The sequence below is a fragment of the Montipora foliosa genome, chromosome 5 (genome assembly GCF_036669935.1).
Source record: "Montipora foliosa isolate CH-2021 chromosome 5, ASM3666993v2, whole genome shotgun sequence".
NCBI classification, from domain to species: Eukaryota; Metazoa; Cnidaria; class Anthozoa; order Scleractinia; family Acroporidae; genus Montipora; species Montipora foliosa.
The window spans coordinates 46,922,425-46,949,199 of NC_090873.1; the positions used below are offsets into that span (position 1 = coordinate 46,922,425).

At 39.7% G+C, this 26,775-nt stretch overlaps 3 protein-coding genes and 1 long non-coding RNA gene across 4 annotated transcripts in view; 2 read left to right on the top strand and 2 right to left on the bottom strand.

Annotated features, from left to right (window-relative positions):
• Positions 1-11,876, top strand: part of LOC138004490 (solute carrier family 22 member 18-like) — a 12,070-nt gene extending 194 nt beyond the window's left edge. The window contains exons 1-7 of the mRNA XM_068851021.1: positions 1-150; positions 1,296-1,539; positions 2,031-2,069; positions 2,703-2,906; positions 4,191-4,405; positions 8,317-8,418; positions 9,661-11,876. The exon at positions 1-150 is cut by the window's left edge and continues 194 nt beyond it. Of these exons, the coding sequence (XP_068707122.1) occupies positions 1-150; positions 1,296-1,539; positions 2,031-2,069; positions 2,703-2,906; positions 4,191-4,405; positions 8,317-8,418; positions 9,661-9,954 (1,248 nt within the window). The 3' untranslated portion in view covers positions 9,955-11,876. The remainder of the gene's footprint in view (positions 151-1,295; positions 1,540-2,030; positions 2,070-2,702; positions 2,907-4,190; positions 4,406-8,316; positions 8,419-9,660) is intronic.
• LOC138004488 (uncharacterized) lies at positions 4,412-6,891 on the bottom strand. The gene has a single exon (XM_068851019.1). The coding sequence runs from the start codon at positions 6,606-6,608 to the stop codon at positions 4,791-4,793; it is 1,818 nt and encodes a 605-aa protein (XP_068707120.1). The 5' UTR covers positions 6,609-6,891; the 3' UTR covers positions 4,412-4,790.
• Positions 11,877-12,024: 148 nt separating the features above from the next.
• LOC138004489 (uncharacterized) lies at positions 12,025-18,621 on the bottom strand. Its single transcript, XM_068851020.1, has 3 exons — positions 17,178-18,621; positions 14,709-15,251; positions 12,025-13,650 (listed from the first exon to the last, which is right to left on the bottom strand). The coding sequence occupies exons 1-3, from the start codon at positions 17,950-17,952 to the stop codon at positions 13,361-13,363; spliced, it is 1,608 nt and encodes a 535-aa protein (XP_068707121.1). The 5' UTR covers positions 17,953-18,621; the 3' UTR covers positions 12,025-13,360.
• A 550-nt stretch (positions 18,622-19,171) lies between these two features.
• LOC138004493 (uncharacterized) lies at positions 19,172-26,014 on the top strand. The gene is made up of 2 exons (XR_011123791.1): positions 19,172-19,313; positions 19,984-26,014. It is a non-coding gene; the product is annotated as an uncharacterized lncRNA (long non-coding RNA).
• The last annotated feature ends 761 nt before the right edge of the window (positions 26,015-26,775 follow it).

The window sequence follows — 26,775 nt, forward strand, 5'->3', positions numbered from 1 at the left end:
GAAAAAGAAGATCAAGAAAGACTGGAAAGGGATTCTTCGGCTGCTGCAGTAAACTTCGCGCACAAAAATCACAGATGGCTTCTTTTGAACATATATTTTAATGCAGTTCTATATTCGTCGTGTTTCTGGGTTCAGATTGGAGTGTTGCCGGTAATTTGGGAAGCATCTTGTTTGTTGCACAGTTGTATTAGGTCATTTATTATGCGCACCCCCCTATGGAGGGGTTTGGAAATCCAGATGGAGGAGGGGCTAAGTAGGGGTACTTTCTGAGGGGGTAACCCAGTCGGTTTCTTTGCTATCTCCCCTTTTTCCAAGGGTGGGGGGGGGGGGGATGAGTCAACACTCATCCTAAGGGGGTGAGCTCTTAGAGACACCCTCAATAGGGGTCGCATATATTAAATGGAATTGCCCATTACAATTCACAATGGTCTGACTTACTGCGGATATCCGAGTGGGGTGCTAGACCAGCATGACCCCGGGCATTTTGATACTCCATCCCATCCCTTTCTTCTTCTTCTATCTTGATTCCAGGCTACCAACTCGCATGACGTGGATCACACTCATAGCAATACACTCATGCCCACATAGTATAGGAGAAGACAGAGACAGTGTGGCCCAGTGATTAAGGCCCTTGCCTTGAGATCGAGGGATCATGGGTTCATGGCACATTCTGGTCACTGGTTGAATTTGATCCTGGTAGTCCCTGGTTCATCTTCTCAGCTGCACTTGTAAATAGCCAACTACAGCTTGCCTCCAGCCAGTTGGGATTCCTAACAGTTGTTGTTGTTGTTGAATGTTCTGTTCTCTTGTGAATGTGTTTACTGGCCCTAAAAAGCCCCTATGGGGAGACTGTTCAATTAAGTATGTATGTATGTATGTATGTACACTGCTCGCAGTCTACTCCTGCATGTATTAGTGTATAGTTAAGCTTGTACTCTCACAATTGTTATCAGTCAAATTGAGGCATCAACCAACATGGCTCTGGGCAATCCCTCCCCTCCACCCCCTGACATTGGTGGACATTAATATTGATATCCATAGTTCCTTTTTCTATTTTAAACCCAAGTCAGTTTTTATCTATGTTGTACCTTTACTTTAAGTGCAAATTATTCACACACACACGCAAAAAGAAATTATTCTTTGGAATATTCCAACATTTGTGTAGTCTCAGATTCTGCCTTCATTTTGCCTTGTGCAAGCTCTGGGACATAAAAAACAAAGTTGAGCCTTGAGGTAACACATGCAAGCTCCCTACCCTGCCAATTCATATTTTCATTTGGAAAATTTCATTTCAGTATTTATCCAAGAACCTTGGGGCTGACCCAGTGGTGTTTGGTTATCTTCAAACTACATTTGCTGTCGTTCAGCTATGTGGTGGACCTATCATTGGGAGATTTGGAGATATTTTTGGAAGTAGAGCAGCTCTTGTTCTGTCATTTGCTGCGGCTGCTTTGACTTATGCTATACTCGGCATTGCATCAACTGTCAGCATGTTATTCATTTCAAGGCTTCCTTCAGTATTTATGCATGCAATGCAAGGTGAGTATATGATGTTTGTGTGTTGTTTTTCTAATTTCACATGTCTGGGTGTCTCAGTTGCATGTGCATTGAACTAGATGGAGAGAGGTAGCAGTTTCAAACAAGTTTTGGTCAGAAAAAAATCAGGGTTTTAGCCCATTGATACCTCAAATGCCCTAAGATGATTGGTTTATAATGAAAGGGGAAAACCAAATTATCCCAAGGGAGACCCCTAAGAGCAGGGTAAGAACCAAGAAAACACCACCCTTTTTTGAGGTGAAGTCTGCAAAATTAATGAATAAAGCAAATAGATGGAAGGTTGTTGACACCACTTTCTTTCCTGTATTCATTGTTACCATGCACATATGCGGTCCACTATTTTCTGTAGTGTCTTCTGCTTCTTGCATGCTGCAAATTGGACCTCCTATGATTTGTTTTTACCTTGCAATATGTTCACAGCTCAAGGGAGAAGGGGGAAAAGGAAAATATCAACATGTTTATGTCACTTTTAGGTTCACAAATGCTTGTCACAGACATTTCAGACAAAGGAGGTAAGTTGTCAAAAATGATTATAACCCTCCCATTCTTGCATCCAGATAAGCAGGTAGTCTGTGAAAAAAGCTCCTAGAGCAAGAGTAGAGAACTAACAAACTCAGCCCACATACAGGCTGGAACTACATGCAGTATGCCATGGGTATCCGGCCTGGTCTGTTTTGGATTGGATGTGGTCTCACCACCGAGTGAGCCAAGCCTGCTCCATTTTTTCACTCATAAGTTTGCTTGAGGCAGTGCGGCCCAGTGGGTAGGGTGCTTGCCGTGAGATCCGATTATCCCGGGTTCAAGACATGTTCTGACGACTGGTTCAACTTCTTATCAGGACTTGTAAATAGCCAACTAGCTTGCCTCCGGCCAGTTGGGATTCTTAACAGTTGTTGTTGAATGTTCTGTTCTGTCGTGATTGACAGTGTTCATTGGCCCTGAAAAGCCCCTATGGGGAGTGGTCAATTAAGTATGTATGATTGTATGTATGCGTTTCAACCTTTTGGGAACAAGGGAATGGTTTAAGAGGAGACTAAAACATCAGATTCTTTTCCTTTGTTCATTTTATTTTACGTGTTTATGTCTAAATACGTAATCATTATGCTTTAATGAGGATGGTTCTTGTTTGTGTTTTGTTGTGACAGATCGTGCAGATGCACTTGGAAAACTTGGTGTATTTTATGCCATTGGAATGGTCATTGGCCCTTTCATTGGTGGCCTTATCACACACAATTATGGAGAAAGGACTGCAGCCTTCTTTGCAGCATTTTTCTCTTGTATCAGCATTATTATATCTTTTGTTTGCATTCCAAGTAATACCAAGACAACATCAAAAGAAACCACATCTGGTGATAATTCAGTAAAAGTTGTTAAGTGAATGGGAGCTGCCATTTAAATCTGGCAGGTACAAAACGCAGGTCACAGGTCATTGTTTTACCAATACAGAAAGTCTAACCTTAGGCCTAAGCAAAAGTTTTTAGCCCTATTGTTAGCATTTGTATAAACGGTTAGGGTAGTTTCTGTATCGGTTATAAACAATGACATGTGACTCGTGACCGGTGTTTTATACCTGCCCATTTAAATCCTGTTTGTATTTCCAGGCTTTATAAACGATGAATTTTGCATCAAGGAGGGCTCATTATTAGGAAAAGTTTGTAACTGCATGTAACACAAGAATTACCTGACCCTCACAGGATCACATAAATTTAATGTTCAGTGACTGACCCTGGGCCACCCTAGGATTGAACCAAAGCTCCAAGCAATTTTCCACCTTGTTTCCAGTGTCTCTCTTCCCTTCCTCAAACACAGGCAGAGAAGAGAGACCCTGGGAACAAGGTTGGGAATTTTCTATGGCTGGATTGTTAGACTTAAGGACAGTGCCTACTAATTAAAGATGTTTTTGCCTCGGTGTGTGATTATGCAGGAAATGTAGATCTTAACAATTGTTATTGAAATCCAAAAAGAAAATTTGGGGTAACCACACATTTTTCAAAGATAATTGATGAATAATATTTGTAAAAAGCTCTAAAATACAAAGCAATGTATGGCATTCTTTCTCAAATTGAAGCTTAATTATCTCTCAAAAATGCATGGTTACCCCCAATTTTCTTTTTGGATACCGAGAGTACTTACTAATTAGATCTGTACTTTCTCCAGATAGTTTTAAACCGCGCAAAAATATCGCTGTATTAGTAAGCATAACCGATAGGAAATCCGAGTATCTCGAGATTCGCAGAACGTATGCGCAATAACAATAATAGGCACCGTCCTTAAACATATAGCATCATATACATGCTCCAGTAAAAGGGATGAACCCAGGCTAGCCTATCACAAGTCACTCCCAACCACTGGAATCTATTGCCATACACTCTGCGCTTTAATACGTGGTTAGTTTCTGCTATCGGAGGAAAGCTGGGGTACCATAGAAAACCCTTGAAGAAAAGGCAACCAAAGTTACAGAATCACCTCCGAGATTTGAACCTGGATCACATTGTTTTGCCATCCTTGCTTTCCTTTCAGTTGGTTTTTTTTTATGTTGCATCTTTTCACCCCCTATCTCCTGAAATTATCTTAAAATCCCTAACTAAAGAAATCTATAATATTGTATGTTTCTGTGCAAATTTCTGTTTCAGAAAGCAGTCATTCTAAAGACAGTGTATTCAGTGCCAAAAAGATTTTAGAACTTCTGAGGATTCCAGTGGTGTTGTTTTTAATAACAGTGAAGATCATCACTGGTGTCCCTTTTGGGATTTTCCAATCCATGTTTTCTTTGGTGTCCATGGAATATTTTAAGTTGGAACCTCAGCAAAATGGATTTGTGATGTCATATGTTGGAGTCCTTTCAATTGTAAGTGAGTAATAATAATAATAATAATAATAATAATAATAATAAATAATCATAATTTTATTAACATATTCCAAGCAAATTGCTATTTACAAGTAAAAAGTAAAAAAAAAAGAAAACTATTAAACCTATTTACAATTCATTTCCATTAAAAAAGAGACTAGTATGAAGCACAATAAACCTACGAAGATATTCTTATTTGTAGTAAGAAAAATTCATGTCATGATAGTGTTCTGACTAAAAAAAACAAAAATTGAACATAAAAATAAGCTCCTTAAAGAAAAGTCACTATTATTTTTTAAAAAAAGATATATATATATGCAGATAATATCAGTCAGAGAAAAAAAAAAACAAAAAAACAAAAACAACCAAATTAAAATTACGAAAACTAAGAAATTCTGGCGGTCACATTCTCGATTGTAATGTCTGTTTCCTGAAGGTCTACATTCCTTCTTCTTCCTCTGGAACCTCTAAGGCAGAGGAGAGCTGAGCGGAGGATAGCAAACGATACTTTTGCTCTTAGCCAGGACACGGTGCTGGCGTAGTCCTCTCCCTTCTTAATGGCGAGTAGTTCAGCTAATCTGCTGTGGTATCTCTTACATTCCTCGGCCATTCCGCCTGTGGTAGTAAAAACAAGTGGCGTAAAGGTGCCTTGCTCCACCTCCATCACCCTGCTTGCATATTGGCGTTTTTTTTCATTCTCGTGTTGCCTGTAGATTTCCTTGGGGCTTAGATCTCTGTAAGAACATGCATTAGGGTGACAAACCCTGACATCGAAGAATGCAGTCCACTGTCTCTCCCAGAAGCCACGAGCGCTAATATCTAAGCGCGCATCAGGAGCTCTGTTGGCACCTCTGTTCAAAGTCTCTCCACTGATTTCCTGAAGGACCGGCTCTATTTCCACATCATTACATACCATGCTCAACATCTCTGCTTCCAGGTCGCGAAGCTCATTATGACGCTTTATTATAAACCCGCCACGTCGGCATACCATTGCATGATCTACGTTAAAACGGTCCCCGCATACGCAAACTTTCGGTGTGTCGGTGATTTCCCAGTCGTATCTCAAACTGATCGCGTCTCTGAATTCTCTCTTATTTAGATTGAAGTTCAAGTCTTTGATGGGAATTACTGTCAGCCAGTTCGATGCTCCCTTCTCCGTGGCTAGCTCTACAGCTCGCTTGGTTCCTGTCGGCAGAGAGGTCTTCACCCGTTTTAGCCTCTCATCCATACACTCATCCTTCTCCTTACGCGCGCTTATTTGCAGTGTTTTTACTTCTGACACATCCGGGGTCTGATGCACTTGCTCCACAATTTGCCTTACTAGGGGACTTGTGACCCTGACTGAAGCCTCATATTCTTTGGGTGAGGCTCTGACTGGATCTATAAGCCCAAGCCCTCCCAAGCGCACAGGAAGCGCAAGGAGTTCGCGCTCAGTTTCAGTTGTTGCGTGGTTCGTAATAGCTGGTATGAGGACTTCGCTTATCGCACGCTCCAAAGGCTCTAACAAGTCGGTAATATCGGGCAGTGTCCTTAAGAAATACGTCCATCGGTGCCGTAGCCCAAAAGTGAACGCTGCATAGCTCGCCTGAGGTTGTGATAAGGCGAACTCTGCAAGTTTGGTGACCTGGTTTACCCAGTCTTCTACCTTCTCGCCCACGTACCCTTCCAGAAATGACCTCGATCCAAGAGCTGCACCTAGGTGCTTGTGGCCTTCAGAGGTGATGTTAATCGCTGTGTCACCAAATACCTGCATAGCAGCGTGTTCTTTATCAGGTTTAATGATCAACCAGCACTTTTTTGCATTGGGAAAGTACCCTAACGCCGGACCACTCTCTGATAGCTCGTCCCACCATTTCCGCACATCTTTCAGGGAACCACTTCCCGTTGCATCGTCAGCAAACCAACACTGTTTAGCTGATCCTGAGACGTGTAGACGCGTTATCAGTGGCTGGAGACTAATGGCGTACATGCTCATAGCGAGAGGGTCCCCCTGTGTGGTGCCTTCCGCTGATTTAAGTTCTTGGCCGCCTATAATAAAGAGCCTCGCAGGCTGTCTGTAGGTGTTAATCGCATAAGTAGCTATGGTTGGACATAGGACTCTTGTATTGTGCAACGCAGCAGCTCTGTTCAGGGCATTAAAGGCATTTGAGGCGTCAACAAGAAGAACAGCGTCCGTGTCATCAGCGTCGAAAATATTGCGCATTGCATGAATGGCAGCCTCACTCCCACTTTTATGGCCTGCGCATGCCTGCAGCGAGCCACTTGCGTCAACGACGCAATAATAATAATAATAATAATAATAATAATAATAATAATAATAATAATAATAATAATAATAATAATTCTTGGCTTTCTGTGAACAGAACAACCTGTGAGGAGATGGTAATCAAACTCTGCTGGTGTAAACACTGCTAAGCCTCAGCCCCGGACCTAGGGCTGAGACTAAGGGTGCGTTCGATTGACCCTATTCTGGAATAAGAAAAAGTCAGTGGAGTAATTTAAAACAGCATGTCTGGTGTTTTGAAGCAACAAGGATTGTAAAGATATGTTTAAAATAGCATTTAGCAAGTGTTGTGAATCTTCGTAAAAACGAAGGATTTTTTAACCTCTATTCCATGTATTCCTATTCCGGGAAACGGTCAATCAAATGCACTTTAAGTGTCTTCTGGAGGATTAGGGTGGTCCTTATGACTGTGGGTGCCTTTGTTCCTACCAACACATATGGAATCCCAAGACCTTTCAAAAAGCCCTCCAACCAGCTAGACAGTACGCCCAAACAATCAACCATCATTGTTACAATCTTCATTGACACCCATTGAATCTTTCTGATTTTCTTAGCCAGAGGAGAGTAGTTGGTAATCTTCTCATCCTCTTTAGCCACCATGTTTCCATCCCAAAATACACCAAAAAATTGACAAACATCCACTCCTGAGAAGCTCAATCCACCACAGTTGTGTTCCATCTTCTGTCTTGTCTTGACACTCCTATCCCACCAGATCTCCACATTCAAATCCACTGACACCCTCATCTCATCCGTAACGTCCTTATTCCACACATAACCACACTTCACACCATACTTCTGACAAAGCTCCCAGTACACCCTCAGCTCCATCCGATGAGGCCACCTCGAATACTCCCTCTTTGCAACCAGAGTACAACTACTTACCATATATGCCCAACTGACTCCTCCTCAACTTGCCACACACTCTACACTTTGGATCTACAATTAATAATTATTTCTTATTGGCAGTAGATGTTGGTCATGCAAACCAGTGTGTTTAGTGAAAGTGCTTTTGTAGAAATGAAAGAAGTGGGTTTGTTGTCAGTTGAAGAACCAACACTAGCAGATAACATTTAAGATTTTGGGCCTAGCTAATTTCTAAAAAAGTTGTTGTGGAAAGAATGTAACTATTAAGAGTTTTCCCAAGTGGCTGAGGAAACATAATGCAAAAGCAAAATTTGTGTAATATAACTGTCTTCAACTATGTCAGAGGTGTTGTCTCTGAAATACGAAACTTGGTTCTGCAACATGTTGCATGAGGGTGCAAGGTCTTTCATACATTTCTTTAATAAACCACTCTTTTTTTTGCCCGCTTTTAAGATAATATCGGATTATTCCATACACATTCTCTGTAATTTGCTAGTTTTTTTTGCCGGCAAAATAGCTGTCTCATTTCACCCTTAGGCTATTTTTGTTAGATCTGTTTACACAAATAAATCAATAACACTGCTTAGGAAAGGTTTTTTGGGGCTCCACATTTGCAATTAAAGAGGGATTAAATAGACCAATGAGGTCCCACAGATCACAACATAGGCCACAGCCTAACAGTACTGACACTCTATTAACAAGAACAGAAAAAGAATATGTACCTGGTAAAATATATTGTTGCTTGCTTTACCCTTTTATTTAGATTGTTCAAGGATTTCTGGTAGGTGCGCTGTCCAGGCGATTTAGTGAAGCTGTACTTTTGAGGAGTGCCATTTGTGTCATTGCATTGGCTTATGGACTTTTGGTAAAAAAATTAACTAGTTTTTATATTGTAGTTTCTGATGAGAACTGTGATCAGATGAAAAAGATCTCTTTGCCAGCTCATGTTATCACAGCATGTGTAGGTGGCACAGTAGTTCTTTTCTGGTGGCCGGTTGTGATAAGAATGGTCATCAGACCACATTAAGCTTTGAAAAAACTACTTACCATGGCTCATTTCTTGCAAGTTTCATTGCTCACACAACTCACATCTCCATGCAACTCTCAGGCCTGTTCCAAACGTCGTGCTACTGCTGTGCCGAACTCAAATGGTTTCAAACGTCGAACCTAATACAGTTGCGCTAAATTCAAAAGACAAAACAAACCATCCATCCAGCGTAATAGTATGCAAATAATGCAAAATACATTAAATTAATTTATGAATTGAGTTCGGTGCAACAATTCTAGCACGCCGTTTGAAACCAAGTCGTGCTACTGCCATGCGGCACAGCAAGTCCTGCCGTGCTAAGTAGTTGTGCTGAACCTAAGTCAGCCGTGCCGCGGTCAATGCTTTGAAACGGCGTGCTACTGCCGTGCTTAAATCGAAATGACAATTTCATTTGAGTTCGGCACGGCAGTAGCACGACGTTTGGAACAGGCCTCACAGGGTTAGTGGAGGCAAAAAAAAAAAGGTAATCACCTAAACATGTGCATATACTGTTATTGTCTTAATGGTACTTTTGTTTTTGTTTTGAAGTAAAGGTGTAAAGAAATGAAAAATGGTCAAAGAAAATTATGTTTACTACCTGTCAGTTGATCTAGAGGGATTGCAAGGGCCTTGATACTTGATAAATTAAATTATTAAAAACTGAACTACGGATATCAGATTTCCAGCATTTTCATTGGCTCATCGGACACAGGCTATCAGTTCATATACTTGTTGTACCTAATGTGGTCAAGGAATGCATCAGCAATAAAGCAAGCTGAAAACATTTTTGCAGCTCTGAGAAAAAATGACCGACAAAAACCGTTTTGGACCGGAATTGACTGAGGCAGAACTCGATGCTTTAGTCGACCATACATGGAAGAGTTGTTGATCCTGGAGTTTTTAATAAACCAATTATTTACTCGGGCTTGCTGGATATAAAATGATTATAACCAACTCGGCACCATGCACCTCGTTGGTTATCTGTCACTTCATATCCAGTACGCCCTCGTAGAATAATTATTGTTAATTATTCTTGCAGGTGATTTATTGACAGCTTTTCTTGTTTGCTTGTTTTTACAGTACATAGTCACAGATATCTACCAGTTCTGCATTGTAATAATACCAATGGTGGTTGGTGGAACCACTTTAAATGTTATAACTACATCTGCCATCACTAAGAGTGTGCTTCTCAAGGACACTGGTGCAGTATTGGGACTCTCCATGGCAACCAATTCACTAATAAGAACTGTCTCCCCTACCCTGGGGAGTATAATGTATAAACACTATGGGTGGCCTTCCTTTGGTCTCTTAGGAGTTGTGGTAAATGCTGCTGTAGCAGCATTTTTAGTTATTCATGGAAAAGATACATTTTGAAAGAAGAACAGGAGCCATGAAAACAAGCTGCAAATTTAGCCACTAGAGGAATGGGGCAGGAAGTGAAAAGTATCTGCTGAAATTGTCCAGGTTTTATCAGCACATCAGTGAACAGAATATTCTACTGGTTTGTACCATTTTCCACCCCATACCTCTCACTCCTTCATCAATTGTTTGCATGGCTCTGCCACTCAAAGAGCAAACAAAACCCCCAGCTATGATGGTGGCTAGACTACCAGGAGACCTGGAGAATAGGAATAATTAAGAATAATAATTATTGTTTGTTTGTACGAAATAACAGTAGTTGTATATAACTACTAGAAATCCATGAAGAATCTGCTGCTGCTGCAGTTTTTTAATTAGTCAGTGAAAGCTGTCATTTTTTAATCTGAAATATGTTGGAACTTACACAACATCTTATCCAAACTAACAAATAAAGCGAATTGGGCAGATAATGCTCTTCATTTTGCTTGGCCACTTCACAAACGAATTTGCTCAACCAAAAGTTTAGCGTATCTGGCAACATGTGTTCTAATGAAACGGTCACATCTTGAACATCTTTGCATTTGACAATCACAATCTATTGTCTCATTTCACAAGTGAGATAAAATATTCGCGCCCGACCTTTATGGGCTTTAAAACAGCTCGCAAGTGGCTCACCATTTTAAATGCCCATAAAGGTCTCCCACTCATATTTCATCTTTTACTTAAAAGGACCCAAGCCAAGTGTTGTTCTGTATGAATGCCCACACTATGAGCTACAACTGCCCTTTTGAGGGCAGACATGTGCTTTTTTGTTACTGGGCTGCGGCTCAATGTCACATCCCTGGATGGAGGTTTTCGGTGGGGAAGGGGTCCATAGTGTAGTTTTAATAAAATATTGCACCAAACATTGAAGCTTCAGTGTCCTTTATTTTTTGGTACATTCATTGGGTTAGATAGGAGTTTGCTTTTGTGAATCAGTTGCTTGAATGTTAATTAGCAACTATTCACCGAAGTGGAGGTGGCTAGTGGTGGATATTTACCAAGTTGCAAAGCAGCGAGGTAATATCCACCACTACAGCCACCGACACTGAGGTAAATAGTTGTTTTAGCATATACTAAAACAGTGATATTACATAGCACAAAAAGATGATGAAGAGGACGCAAAGATTACAAAATTTTTGGGCGCAAATTCCATGCGAGTTCATCCAAGGTGAATAGCAAAGGATATCCGGAGCTTGAGCAGCCAATCAGCATGCAAATTCAACGCTATCCACTGTTTTAGTATATTACACTATAAAGGTAGAATATTCCATGATGGAATGCACCTTTTTGACAAACTAAGGGACTGGTTGCATGGGAGGTGGGGTTGAAAAATAGCTGGCATTTACATGCAGTCTTACCACCCTGGGGTCCTGGGTGACCTTTCTCAAAGCTACTACATGATCGCTAAGTACGTAAACAGGCAAAATAGCCGGTGAAGGATGCATTTTGGCCGTTAATGCTCTTTTACTTTCCCTAGCTTCTCTTACTTCAACTTTTCAGTGCTGTGGCTTCTTATCACATTTAATGCTTCAACGCCTCCGCCAAAGGCATGAGTAGCATATCGTGACATGAGCCGACCCCGGGTTAGTAGGTTACCCCACCTTTCAAGCGTTTACATGGCAAAATTCAACCCCGGTCTGGCAGACGGTCAACCTGCTTCAGCAGGTTACCTCAACTATCATGGAAATGCCAGGGTAAAAAATAAGAGTTTGTATGGACAGGAGGGTTACACCACCTCCATGTAAACAGGCCCTCAATCTAGGTTAAAAGATAAAATGCAATACCTCAACTAATGGTCTGAGAAAATGTGATAGAACAATTTTTTCCATTGTTGTGAAACTCATTTCATAAAAGTTGTAGCTTATACCCGGTAGTTATGATGCTCAATTCACACACAACAAAACACAGTAGTTTTTTTCTAGTGACTTAAGAAAGTAAAGAAGACATTTGCTTAGTGTTTGGCTTAATTGCACTGAATTACCAACCACTCTGATACATTTATTACATTTACACTTAAATAAATTTAAATACTTATAATAAATACCAGCTCAAACTGCATTGTAGCCCAGTAATAATTATGATGGTTAATTCACTAAAATAACAAAAACTGGAGTTTTCTAGTCTTTGACTTTCAAAAATAAAGCAGGCTGGAGTTTGCTTTATTTATCTGTTTGGCTTTACAAACCACTCTGATACATTTGTAACAAATTTACACTTTAACACATTTAGGGTGCGTTTGATTTACCCTATTCCGGAATAAGAATACATGTACTTGGAGTGATGATTAAAAGGAGTTTGTTTGGCGTTTTGAAGCAACAAGGATACTAAAGATGAGTTTAAAATAACATTTTAGAAAGTGTTTGATAATTTAAATGTGAATCTCTGTATAAAAAATGCAGGATTTTTAACTTCTATTCCTTATATTCCTATTCCAGAATAAGGTCAATCAAATGCACCCTTAAATACTCAAATACCTACTCAAATAGTAAAGAGTGTGATTTCATTATTTAACATCAAAAGAGGTTGTGTGCAAAACATGGGTAAGGAAAAAGGGAAGGATTCGAGGAACTTTATTGAAGTCTCAAGTGAAGTTGTTCTAGCACTGGAGTGCTAATTGGGGACACTGTAAACTGAAATTAACAGTCAACGCAAATCAAGTCCAATGTTGGTTTTTGAGGAGAGGGGAAACCGGAGTAGCCGGAGAAAACCTCTCGGTGCAGAGTAGAGAACCAACAAACTCAACCCACTGCTGAGTCTGGGAATCGAACCTGGGCCACATTGGTGGAAGGCGAGTGCATGCTCTCACCACTGCACCATCCCTGCCTGCCTGCCCTGTGTCAGACACATGGTCACTTCTTGGTGACTACTTGTTTTGGTTTATACCTTGCTGAGGGTGAATGCATGTGCTAAAAATTAGAAGTTCTGTGTTCGATAATAGAGGCATGAAATCTGAATGCAAGAAACAGCGCTGCTGTAATGCTTATTGGGGAATTAACCCACAAAACATCACACAGCCAATAATTTTGAAGAAATAAATACTACATGTTTTGTATAAAAAGGGAACTTAAATTTTCTGAAACAAAATCACTGAAAACTTTTTGTAGATCACTTAATTCTCAACAATATTAACTACGATAATTTTTATGTAGGTGGAGGTGACTTACCTAATAGTATACAGATAAATGCAGTTAGCCTTTAAATGTATCATTTTAGGGACGAGGTTTTCAGCAAACAATATGTTGTCAGAATCCCAAGAGGAAGCTAGAATTTATTCCATGTTAACCCTAAGCCTCTTACATTGAGACAGAGACAATTTGTGTGTGACATTTCAACAAGCATGTGCTGACTGGACACCCTAAGGCTTTTAAGGGATAAGATGTTAGCGGTGATGTCTTCTCCTTGAGGAAATATTTGTCGCATTGTATCCTCTTTGACCTCCCAGCACTTGAAGTGCCCTTTGCTTGGGTGGTGCAGGCCTATTGACAGTGGTTTGACACTTTGGGATGTGTCTCTCAGCCACATCTGGTGCAAAGCGTCGTGTGCAGTACTTGCATAAAACATAATGTGGGTTCTCACTTGGTACTGGTGGTGGTAGGTCAGATGCCTTGCCTCCTCTCTTCATGTGTGCTGTTACTTTCTTTGCATCTCTAATAGCATTGATGAACTCAGCTGTTAAAAAATCAATTATTAAAGAAATTCAAGCTTTCTCCCAAGAAAGCTCATTCTGATAAAAAGAATCTTTTAAAACCATCCATCACTGTTAGGGTTTTTATGCTCTTATTGTTTACATGACATAGTATTGAAATTTTAAAAAACCTTTCTGGTTAAAAGGGCCTTTTTTAGGAGGCAGTGGCCCAATGGTTAGAATGCTTGCCTTGAGATCCGGAGATCCCAGGTTCAAGACCCGCTCGGACCACTCGTTGAATTTGATCCTGGTAGTCCCTGGTTCAACTTCCCAGCTGCACTTGTAAATAGCCAACTGGTTTGCCTCCAGCCAGTTGAGATTCTTAACAGTTGTTCTTGTTGTGTTCTGTTGTTTCGTTGATTGTTTCATTGGCCCTGAAAAGCCCCTATGGGGAGCGGTCAATTAAGTATGTATTGTTTGTATTGTATTTTTCCCTTCAGTCCTTAAAAGAATTCACCAGGAGGTCCCCAACTTTCAGCTGGGTAGTTCTGAAACAGGTGAACCAGAATCACCATGTGATCACTCTACAATATGAAAGGCCCACCTTCAACCAACAGGCTTTTCAACCATTTGTTTTTGATTATATGGAAACGATTTTGCATTTGCTTATTGTAGCGATTTCAGCTTTGGTCGGATTTTCATATATGAAAATAATTTGCTCCACAGAATGCAATGCTTGTCAGTTGAAGGTGGGCCTTTAAACACCCACTTCTCAAAACCTGTCTTGTCACTCAAAAAACAACAATAATGTAAGATGGCATTGCTTGAAACAGAATGAAAGCAATTAATCTGCATGTGTCAGATCCTGACAACATTATCATCAAAATGACATTTTTTTGAGATCTGCAACAATTTTAGAAAAAGGACGACACTGATATAGCTATTTATGGTTGAATAAATGACATCTGCCATTTATCAGTGGATGACTTAGTCAACTTGGAGAAAATAGAAGGTAGCTTTTCGTCTGGCTGCTTTGCATGTTTAGCTGATTTCAGGTTATCATCAGTGTAAGAGGAATGATCTTGAAACTTCTAGCTCTTACCATGTTTTTGTCTCCAGTTTGATTTAGGTTTGGGTGGATCAGGTGGCTTTCTAGCTCCAGGCCTGTTATACTTTGCTGCATCAGTTCCTTGTGTTCTCATCTTTGTGGAGTCAAAGACCTTTCTTTGCTTTTGTGTAGTCTTGGTGCAAATTGACTGATGCTTTCCCAAACGCTCAGCATCAAAAAATCGCCCACAGTTATGGCATAGCATTAGGCTCCCTTGATTTGTTGTCTTGATCTCATGTGGCTGGCTGTATAGTACAGGAGATTTACGCCCAAAACTAAATGATGGGGATTGTGTTTGTCCATTGGACATAGGCTGTAACCTTGCAGGACGAGAAGGAGACCTTGCAGAAGGAGAAGGAGATGTAGGTTTCTTTCCACCTGCTGAGGATTTGCTTTTAATAAACGTTTTGTCCTTTATCAGTGGTTCAATGTTGTGATTGAAGTCCTCATACTGAGCCAAAGGACTTTTCCTCCCATACTGACCACTGTGAGTAGAAATCAGCCCCCCAGGGGTACTAAGTGGGGACAGTCGATGACCTTAAGAAGAAACTCTCAAATTAATAAATATCAATAATATTAATTCAGACAAAACAATAACATCATGATACCACAAAAAATCTTCAAACATTTAGGCCACAGGCTTGTCATGAGTAATATAATGATGTTATTATGAAGTCAAGGAAATCATGATTTTTACGTTGCACATTCAAATATAAATTTGGACATAAAGAGTGGGAACAATGATAGTAGTATTTGAGAATTTACGGAGGAATTAGCAATAGGACAAAATAATCTGCAAGATGCATAAGATGCAAGGTAACTATCACAATTCTGATCTGGCCTTGTTCAATATTCTGTCCTTCTTCGTTCAAAAGGTGGATCGTATTTTATTGAAGCCAGTTACATATTGTACTAGTGAGTTTACCATGCAAGGTTCTCAATTGAACTGGTAACACCTGTCACAGGTGTCACTAGTTCTTGGGTTCTTGGGCTATGGCTTATTTGACCTTCTTGATCAGTACATCATTGAGTCAATCACTTGCAGTGTTACGGCTGAAAATAGTATAGCAACAGTTGTTCAAAATTCTATTCTTGAGAACCCTGCCATGACTTAATGATTAATTTAATCCCAGATAACTCTTGAACTCTAGCCACCCTTTAGACAACTTAGGTTGAGACAATATACTGGACCTCCCAAGTGCTCATCACACAACTGCCTTCATACAATAAGCAGGGTTACCAAAGACTGCAGCCTTTGAATTCAAACAACATACAATTGAAGAGACTACACTATAATGAAATACAATTCATATAGTGTACATGTCATAGGGCCGATTTACATGATACGATTTTGTCGCATGCGACAAGCTCACGACAGGCCTACTACATGACTTATGATTGTCGCAGCGTTTTAAAACATGTTTCAAAATGCGCCGACATTTTTTCTGACGTACACAACAATCGTAAATCATGTCGTGGGCCTGTCGTAAGCCGTTGTCGCATGCGACAAAGTCGTACCGTGTAAATCGGCCCAATTATGATTGACACGTTTGGCACACCATTTCAGATGACATCATCCAGGCTCAGTTCATGTAGTTACCTTGGAAATGGAAAAAGGTTGCCCTTGACAACATGGTAACTTGAATGTCAAAACCTTAATAACAAGTTTAAAACTTGAAAACGGTAATGTGGAATTGCTTTACTAAATAAAACTATCATTACATCACAAACAATACGATTCTGAGCAAAAACGACCTTTATCCAGGCAACTTGTCATAAACTTGAAAAAATGTGGGGCTCACTTTTTTTAACCCAAATGCTATCCGTTTCAATCTTGTCCATCTTTTGTCCATCCATGCTTCTCTTTCCTTTTGCTGTATTTATTTTATGTTTTTCAACAGTTTTGAGTGGTTTTTGTAATGTTTCATTCCACTTTTTGGGCATTTTGGATGACATGAATTACATCATTTTGCGTGACATAGCCCCTTTAATACTCAACTGAATATCAAAGCAACAATAATATTATTATTGACAAAACATGGAACTTTCATGTTTTATAACTTCCAAGTCCTGTGTTGTGTGTTTTAGCCGAAAACCTTGACAAAGCTGAATATAAATCGACCAAAATATTTTGGTGAGAATGTTACACTTCAGAAAATGTTATCCAATCACCTGTTTAGGTCCCTATTGTCATACTTTGTCTACCACTCAAAAAATGCGGCAGGTACAAAACACAGGACACAGGTCATTATTTTACCAATACAAAAAGTATCCTAAACATTTGTTATAGATCACCTTGGGCCTAATGTTGGCAATACAAATGGTTAGTTTACTTGTTTATGTATTGGTTAAATGACCTGTGACTTGTGACCTGTGACCTGTGTTTTGTACCTGTGCCCCAAACAAATGCTCCATCTACACCTACTACTAATAAGTCAGACATTGATGGTTTAATTAACACACCTGACTGCCGTGATGGCATTGCCCCAACCTTGCATGATCTCATGTGAACGTCCAGCCTGTCTGGCAAGAAAGTTCTTCCACAGTTTCTACATGGTACCAGTTGCCTCTGTGATGATTCAAATGCCAGCTGATTCATGTGTTCAAGAGAATAACCACTTTCATCAGATAAACTTGGTAAAGTGCTTGGTTTGACTGGATGGGGTCTGCGCAAGTGTTTTGGCAGCCTACTATTCTCCAGTTCCCACTTTTTCAAGCACTGTGGTTCATGAATGCTTATTGACTTTGTTCCAAACTCTCTTCCACATATGAAGCAAACAACGGCTTTCGGTTTTCTAGGTGGCTGGGGGCTCCTCTGTTTATAATTTCCTTGGGGAGATGATTCCTGTCCTCTTGACTTAACCTTGGAGGGATCAAAGTTCTTGGACAATTTCAGAGGACTGTTAAGTCTACAACTCCGTTGGTGCACTGGTAAACGATCAGGATTGAATGTGCGTCCACAGTTTTCGCAGGGTACAAGCTGATTTTGTGAAGCAGTAAAAGCCAAATCATTCATCGCATCCAACTGCGCTCCTCGCTCTCGTAGATCACTTGACAGCGGAGTAGTTCCCCATCCTGCGGGTCTTTGCGGTGGTTTTCGCCGGAGATGTCGCGGTAACTGGGCGTTCTCCATCTCCCATTTTTCCAGACACTTTGGAATATGCAGTGAAATAGATGTCGTACCATATAAACGCCCACAAATGTAACAAACAACATGTGGTGGCCTTCTCGGAGGCATGATCTTTGTCGGTTCACAATAATATTTGTTCACTTTTGCCTACGGAAGCTTTTCCCTTCGACTGCTTAAATATCGATTGAACGGTGGAAGCAGCTGCAGTGGCACTTATAGGTCTCGATCCGTTCAATGCAAAGCTTTCCAATCCCGCAGGTTTTTCTCTTTGGTCATCTCTCAGAAAAGCTCATATGGTGGTGGACGTAGTTTGAATACTTCCATGGGTTTCCTTTATACCGTTCTAAAAAGCTCACGATGACAATTAATAGGTTCCAACCGGGTTCGAAGCAAACAGCTTCTATAATATCTAGGCAACGCATAAATGCTGACAAAGGCGAAGTTTCGAGACGTTTCCGAGCTCAAACAAAAAAAAAGCATGAAAGAAGAAATGTAATCAAATGTGTTTGTAGGACTATCAAAACTTTTTTTCCCGAGAATGACCTGCAAAGAAAAATGAGAAATTCTCACGTCCTTTCTCGCTTCAGTCGTTCGAGTCCGCCTTAGTAACGATGGGCCGATACTGCGATACCAAAATATCGATACCAGCGAGACCCACAGTGTGGCCGCCACACAACTTTGAAACAGTTCGGTCAGTTTTATCAGTTGCGAGATTGCACGGACAAGATACGATTCATACAGCTTAAAGTACAAACGTTCGGCAATCCTTGTTGGAACTTGTTGGAATAGTGAACAATTAATTCGTCAAAAATAATTGACCAATCAGATTAAGGCACAGTTGGTGGTGACCACTGGGACAAACTTACTCAACACTGGATGCAAAAAATCACTGAACAAAACTCTCTGGTCACCAAAACAGTCTTCAAACTTGCAATTAATGCAAAGGTTAACGGAAAGAAAGAAAGCTTGTAACTTATTTTATTGTTTTTTAGGTGTCATGAATGTCTCGAAAGGTTTCAAAATTAGGTTAAAATAATGGAAATTAAGAGCGCAGAAATTAACGCTGCACTTAATTAACGTCGTGGGAAATAACGCTCAACATAATTAGCGCGACTTAAATTACCGCGAATTTGAACGGTTCGCGTTAATTTCATGGAGCGTTAATTTCCTATACTAAGGTAAAACTTTTAAGGACGGTGTCAGCTATTGTTAGTGCGCATACGTTCTGCGCATCTCGAGATAGCGTAAAATTCAATCTCGTTCCCAGAGCCCTCGTTACCCTTGTCCAGAGCGGCAAAACGATGAGACGAATGAGACGTACTTACGAAACGAAACACAGCGGTCAAACGTCTGCGCATGTGCGTGCGTTGGAGTGGCGGAAAGGCTGCCAAAATGGCGGTGTGAGCTTTTGGGCTGAAGTTGTGACACTCAAGTCGCCTCACAGGAGTTGCAAACGACCACACAAGCGAGTAAGTCTGTACATATTCTTTTATTGAGACATACAGTAGCCACATGTAGAAGTGATGTCAAACAGTACATCAAACTAAAGCAATGACAGCTGATCGTACGATGTATTCGATTTAGCAAGGTCTATATAAATTATACTAAGGCACTCATGCACGAGAAGGCACAGCATTGGAAATCATTGTAAGTTACACGTAAAGAAGGTGAAATGCCGTGTTCTTGTCGTGATCTGTGTAAATATTACATCATTCATATCATCCTTCAAGCTTACGTACAATTCTTGAGTTCAGTGCATAAGCATGTTTTATAAATTAATATATTTTGCAACAGAAATACTGAATGCTCTCCTATTTTTTTCATTTTAAGTAATAAAAAGTTCTTTCGAACTATCGTGTTTTATTTTTTTTAAGTGTAGTGCTTCTGTGTAGTTGTATTGTTTTTTGTTTTGAATTACCTGTTATTTTCAGAGATGTTCTCTTATCTGTTCAACACAAGAACTTCGCCGTTCTTCTTTTTGTAAGAAGTTTTAAGTAATGTTAATTTATCTTCTTTTGAAATTCGTTCTTTACACTACACTGTACATGCAAAATAACTGGTCTTTAGTCACAGAAATATTACAAATGTAAGAGAACATAAGTTGTGTTGTAATGACATTTCTTGTTTACTTTTTGCCAGAACTCCTTAGCTTCTCTTCCTGGTATGTCAGACCTAGCAACTATGGAACCATGAGGGAAATGGAAGTGACTGTCAGGACAAACAGTTTTCCATCTTGAGCAACAAACCAGATGGTCATTTGGAACTGATTTCAGGGATAAAATAGGATACAATGTAGCATATCACAGTGAACATGCTAATTTATTACCAGATTTCTGGATTTCAAGATACTGAAATGTACATCTGCACTGTTCTCTGTATTATGCTCCACAATTGTTAAATTTGTGTAACCTTCTCATTCCCGAAAATGACCAATACAGCACAAGGCAGCAGATTGTATAGCAAACAAAGGAATTATTACTATTATTTTCAAGATTATTATTTTTTTGTTGTTGTTATTATTATTATTATTATTATTAATATTATTATTATTGTTGAAATGTCTCTTAATTTTAGACTCACTACAGGTATGATTAAAATGAAGGGCTCAAGAAAGGAAATAAAGAATATATTATTATTCACACTACACCTGAACTGTTTGATTTGCTTTTGTTTATCGTATGCCCTCAGTTGTTGGCATTGTGCAGCAAGAGGACTAAAAAATGACTTGTGATGGTTTTTAAGACTTTTGGTGAAAATTTCTTACAGGTGACTTTTTGTGATACCACCTTTTTTACATTAAAGTGTCCCTTCCTTTGCATATGCATCGCTTTCTCAACTTTAGATTATCTGGTATTCAAACTGTCTGGATGTTATGGAAATCATCCAGTAGTAACACCACAGATGTACCTTCCTAATAAAAGAAAATGAATAATCCATTGACAAACTAAATATTACACAATGTGATGTTGAACTAATGAAGTTACTGACAAGCAAACAAAAGTAATATTTATAAAAAGTAATATTCCATAGATTACAGTCAAATTCCCTTGAGCAATAAACTCTAAATTGTCTATCTTGAAAACAGTAATCTTATTTTAGCTCTGTATTCATCACTTAATATTATTTTATAATGTAATTGAATACACTCCCTAACATGTGAGTCCGAATACTGCTCCTGTAAGGTTCTTTTGTGCCTGTCAATAGTTTGTGGTGCAACTGAGAAACCAAAGATGGGGCCATTGTTCAGGCCAGCTCTTGAAAGGCCATGCTGATGCATGTAGAGACCCAAGTCTTTTTGCAAAAGACATGTAATCTGTGATATATGCAGACATGAAAATTTATTTCAGATTTTTCAGATGTACTCTTTTATTGGTTTAAATTCATGTTCGTGCACACCTGAAATATGCTATTATGTGAAGGAGGGCAACTGTTCTTTGTTCTTGGAGGTATCTCCTGTCTTCTGACAGTCTGGAGTCTTCCCGAAGTATTGTTTTAAAGACAGCATTAAACAATCCAGGTACTTGAAGCTCTGTAGACTTCCTCATGGCAGTCACTTCCTACAAGGGCAAACTACTATTTTTATAATGACTACCAAGTGCCATCTGAAATCTTTCAATTAATTGAAGGCTCTAAAATAATGATAATAAATTGTAATAAAAAACAGTTCCAGCTTTACACTCTGACTTTTGCTAGAAGTAGTTGTTAGTAAATACACAAGAGGGCAAAATACCTGTTTTCCTTCTCTTTTCCTTTCTACATATCTAACATGCCTTGGTTTGATTTAATCTGGCCACTAACATAATTATTACTGGCTTAATTGATTTGGAAAAAATGAAAGATGTAAAGGAAAGAGTTTGCAAGAGCCTTGAAAAATTAAAGCGATTTAATCGTTCTTATGATTTACTTTTGATTAAACATGTGAATGAAATGTAAGCAAATAAGATCGATTGGATATCACAGTTAGAAATAAATATATACACAACTAGACTTGCCTCTATTGATCAGTATTTTCACGACACTGTTCCTCATCTCGTGGGCCCTCTGCATCCAATAAGTGACATTTTCCTCGTTATTTATATATTTGTTTATGTTTTAACTTGTACAACGGGCTAACAGGAATAATCCGTGAAATGTCAGAGTTAAAAAGTATTCTACCTTCTGTTTGTTGGAGTCCTTTCTTTTCCGTGGAATGTATTTAACGTGATCTATAAAGCTTTTGTCGGCCTCAAGTTTGTATTTACAATACCAGTTTATTCCAGGTCTGTAATCTGGTAAGTTTTTTCCATCCTTTTCGAATACCTGTTAAAACCTTTCAGGGATAGGTATGAAGGACACGAACATGGTTAAGGTTTGTTGTCTCGATGGATTTCATTTCTGTACCGCAAACAAATCCACGATCCCAACGGAATCCCTCGAGCCCTTGCCAATGTTTTGTCAGCTCGTCTGAGCTAAGCCGAATAACTGCAAATTTCTTTTAATTTCTTTACGAGTTTTCCCTTCGTTTACACACCGCTTGCCGTTAGCTTCCGGTGTCACGCATCGCATGATTAATAATAACAAATAAAAATATACTACGCTGTCAGCTCGCAGCATGGCGCCGTTTTTGAAGACGTATAACTTTTTTGGTAAAGCTCAAAACAAAATGGTAAATCAACAGAGTACCGGTAATTTAATAAACTTTGTGTCTGGAAAGTCTTAAGTTTTCCTTTTACGTTCTCTTGTTTCCTTTTACAGATTTCTATGAACGTTTCAATTTTGTTTCTTAAATTTTGCGTTACACTGGTTGTTTCCAATGTTTTCCTTTAAAATTTTGCGCGGGAAATTGGCGCGCGGCTGGCAAAAAATATCCATTTGGGCATGCGTAGACGTTTGACCGCTGTGTTTACGAAACGATGACATTTTTCCCGCTCCGCTGGACAAGGGTAACGAGGGCTCTGGGAACGAGATTGCGTAAAATTCTGAAAATAAGCCCCTCCACGCATAAACCCCTCCAAAATATCAGCCCCCCAATCTCGTAACGCAAAGAACCCACCGTTCTTACTTAAATATTTTGAGCAACAGCCGGTACAACGTAGATTTGATTTAGGACCTCTTCATATGAGCCCGGTGTCTTAGCAAATTTGGATTTCCTCACCCCCCCGCCCCCCAATATTTGGACGCCCGGTATAAACCCGCTAGCGGAGTAAGTCCCCCTTTGCGGATTTGGACCCCACCATTACAGCTTATTGAACTGTTTATCGAGGCAGAGTTAGATTTTCGATTGGGGAAACTGACCGATAACATAAAGCACAAATCTTTGAGAAAAAGACCAGATCAGTTAGTGATTTTTCAGTAAAGGTTCTTCCTTTTAAACGTGCAAAGTGTCTTGACTTTAATAGAGGAACGGATCCAGTTCCGGGTCACATGCAAACAAAAGAAATGATTGGTTCAAACTAGTTCGTTCGGTTCACTCTCGCGAAGATCTCGTCGACTTTCCTCTCAAACCAGAGTATGGTTATTCATAAGAAGTGACTTTGAGTCCAGGTGTTTCTCTATTTTCTGTCTGATATGTTATATTTTCTCTGAGGTTTTTCGCTTTTTGGATATCTAGGAGCCCATCAAAGAGAAGCATCCATCTCCCACTTTGTTTCTACGAAGTAGCGTTTTTCCTGATCTATCTATTTTTAGAGCCACTTTCGCGCCATTCGTTGTCATGGTAAACGTCAATAACGATTGAAAAGGGAACGGGGAGGCGTTTTCAAGACTTTAAGTCTTGTTTCCAGCATTCGGCATCCATCTTGGATCACCTCTTCATGCGGACCACTTAGAGAACACCTTTATATAGCGCGGCAAATTCCAAAAAGTTATTTCTAAAAATAGATAGGTCAGGAAAAACGATACCTCACCTTGGGAAGCCAGTTGGAGGCCCCTACTGATTGTATCGGTCTTTGGTTCTTGATCTTCGTTGTCCAGGTTTTTTTCCACACACTATCACAAAATGTTCACAAACTTTTATGAAAACAATTTTTTCCCCGGGAGGTCTGGGTTTTCCACACACCCCATTTTTTGATGGCCATTGTCCCACTTGAAACGTTAACAAACGTCCTTCCCTCCTTTCCTATCAGTCCAGGTGTCGATATGCGAATTGTTTTGGTACCCTTTGGTATGTAAAGACAAGACATACACATGGCGGCTAGGTCCGAGGATCACGTCACTACACCCCGGTCGATCAGGGATACACGGCGAAATCCCCCTACATATTTTAAGTATAGTAAGGTAGGGAGGGGATATATAAGCCTTGACTGCTTGTATTTCTCAGAAATCGCTGACGAATCGCCGTCCAAACGGGAATAGTCTGGTGGTCCTAGGTAAATAAGGCAATCATTTGCTTATATATCCCATCCCTAACTTACTGAATTTTATAGGCTTGTCTACGCAGTTGCTAAAATTGCGTTCATAACTGCAAAGATCATAGCTTCACTTGTTTCTATCATCATCATCATCATCTTCATTTAGTCAAGCAGGTCAGGTAAAAAGGGCAGCTATATGGCTGATGTAGACCTACTTTTAAAATAAAGCAACTTAAAACTATTATACTTCCAGCTAATACAAAAGCATGTATATTACAAGAAAATTGATTAAAAAGATCGATCATAACTTTAACTTAAATCTAATACTTACAACTACAACAATAGAAAATATATTACAAGCGAGAATTTGATTAAAAAGATTATTAATAAATATAACTTAACTCCTTATTACAAATTACAGAACTACCCTTGTCACTATTTTATGTTCTCAACTAGAACTCTAAGTTTCTTTAGGTCATTTTTAAAAGACGATGGGTTTTCAATAGATCTTAATTTGTCTGAACTGAGATTATTCCAAGCAATTGCAGCCCTAAATGAAAAGGTTCTACGACCAATTTCAGATCTATGCCTGTTTACAAAACCATTTAAACATTTCCTCAAATTATATTGGGCAGGAGCCCTAACCTAACGAATTTATTTCCTCTAAATCTAGATGGCACAAAGCACTGTGGGTAGCAGTTAGAGCGAGTTTCAATTGAGTGTCGTAAAACCAAAACCAAAGTAATTACTTTGGCCAATCAGAAAGGACTGAGACAATCCGTTAAACCAATCAAAACTCGAAGTAATTACACGTAGCCGACACAAAGCGCGGGAAAATGTGCACGCGTGAGCCACGATTGGTTTTGGTTTCACTTCTGATTGGTTGAAAAAATGGCGCGAGAACTTTGAACCAATCACTGAGCGAAGTAATCATAAACCAAAGTAATTATCTAATTACTTTCGACACTCAATTGAAAACCGCTCTAAGAGACGAAAGGTATAAAAATAATGGAGTGACGGCCACTTTGCAATTGAGAGAACATCTTCGTCTTTTAACTTTCTTGGTAGTTTGCGAATTAATCGAGCTGCTCCAGTATGGATAGTTTCAAGGTCCTTTCAAGTGAGAACCAGAGCCCCAAACAAGAACACCATAAAGCACACTTGGCAGAACAGTTAGGAAATTAATCTACACTAGAGTAGGGCTTCGCAGGAAACTAATAGGTCTTAAAATTTTGATTTTAGCATTAAAGGACGAGGTAACTGATTTAATATGTTTAGCCCAAGACAATCTGTCATCAATGGTGACACCCAGGCAAACAGATGAGGAGTACGTTGTAATTGATTATTTTGTTACCCTACCATAGTGGCCTGAGAGGGCCGATAAAAGGAGGATCAGTGTTCTGGATTAATGTAACCTGCGATCAGACCCATTTTTAGCTTCGCCCATATGTTCTCTTATGTCGTCGTTCGCTAACTCCACATACGTACCACGCGAAATTAAAATAGAGCCTGATCGCAGGTTAGGATTAATGCCTCCGATTTACCTAAATGAACAATTAACCTATTTGTTAAACACCAAGTTCAACTTGACTTGGTCCAGGACCTCTTCCATGGTCAACACAACTTCGTCTACGGTCTTTCCAATAAATATGTAGTTGTGTCGTCTGCATCTTCTACGGTCTTTCCAATAACCGTGATGAATAGTTGTGCCATCTGCGTCTTCATATCCGCAGTTCAATATATAATTCACTTCGTATTCTCATTTCATTCGTTGAATTTATGTGTGGCGAAATTGGTAAATAAATAATTAAACAATAAAGACAGAAAGAAAGAAACTTCAAGGTTCATTCACTCAGTAAAAGTGGGGTGGTCCTTTTTCCTTTGCACCCCCTTAAATTGGTATGTGTTCCTTCTTAATTTCTGATTCATATACTTTACTCTAATTATGTCACAGCAAGGTAAATAGACCTAAAGAAAAACAACACAAATGTATACACGATGGTAAGTAATTACTAAAACAAGTGTACAACTTCCCTAGAAGTGTAGGCTACCAGGGGGGGGGGGGGGGGGGGGGGTCCAAATCCACGAAGGGGGACTCACAAGTACCTTCTATGTTCATAAGTTCCCTGTGGTAGGTCAAAGAACCCACGCACTATTCGAGAAGAGTCGGGGATGAAGTCCCCGGTGTTGTGGCTGTCCTGTTCTCTCCAGCAGAAGTGGCTGGCTTGGCAGTGATGTCCAAAAAAGGCTTATGGTGTATGAGGCCACTCAAGCAGGAACAGCCTTGAGTCAAAAGGACTTCGCCGAGTGCTGGAAGATGTAGATGTAGATCGTCTAAAGCAGCAATATTGTAAACAGACCTAGAGGATCAGTCTTGCAGTGCCCCTAACTTCAAATCATTGCCCCTTGCGATTTTGCATTTGAATGGCTGCAAATTTAACAAAATGCCCATCATGGGAATTCAGCGCCACAGAAGGCCAGCACATGCAAATATTAGTTGGAAGCGTTTGTTGAACGAGACGTGTAACAATAGGAGCTTTTGTTATTCAATGATATGGAAATAAATGGCCCTGAATACTATAGTTTACATCTACATCTACAG

Coding starts and splice junctions, on each gene's coding strand:
- LOC138004488 (XM_068851019.1), bottom strand. CDS start 6,608: ATGCGCAATATTTTCGACGCTGATGACACGGACGCTGTTCTTCTTGTT.
- LOC138004489 (XM_068851020.1), bottom strand. CDS start 17,952: ATGCCTCCGAGAAGGCCACCACATGTTGTTTGTTACATTTGTGGGCGT. Junction 15,252..17,177: donor AATGCCATCACGGCAGTCAG/GTGTGTTAATTA, acceptor TTTCTTCTTAAG/GTCATCGACTGTCCCCACTT. Junction 13,651..14,708: donor AAACTGGAGACAAAAACATG/GTAAGAGCTAGA, acceptor ATTTTTTAACAG/CTGAGTTCATCAATGCTATT.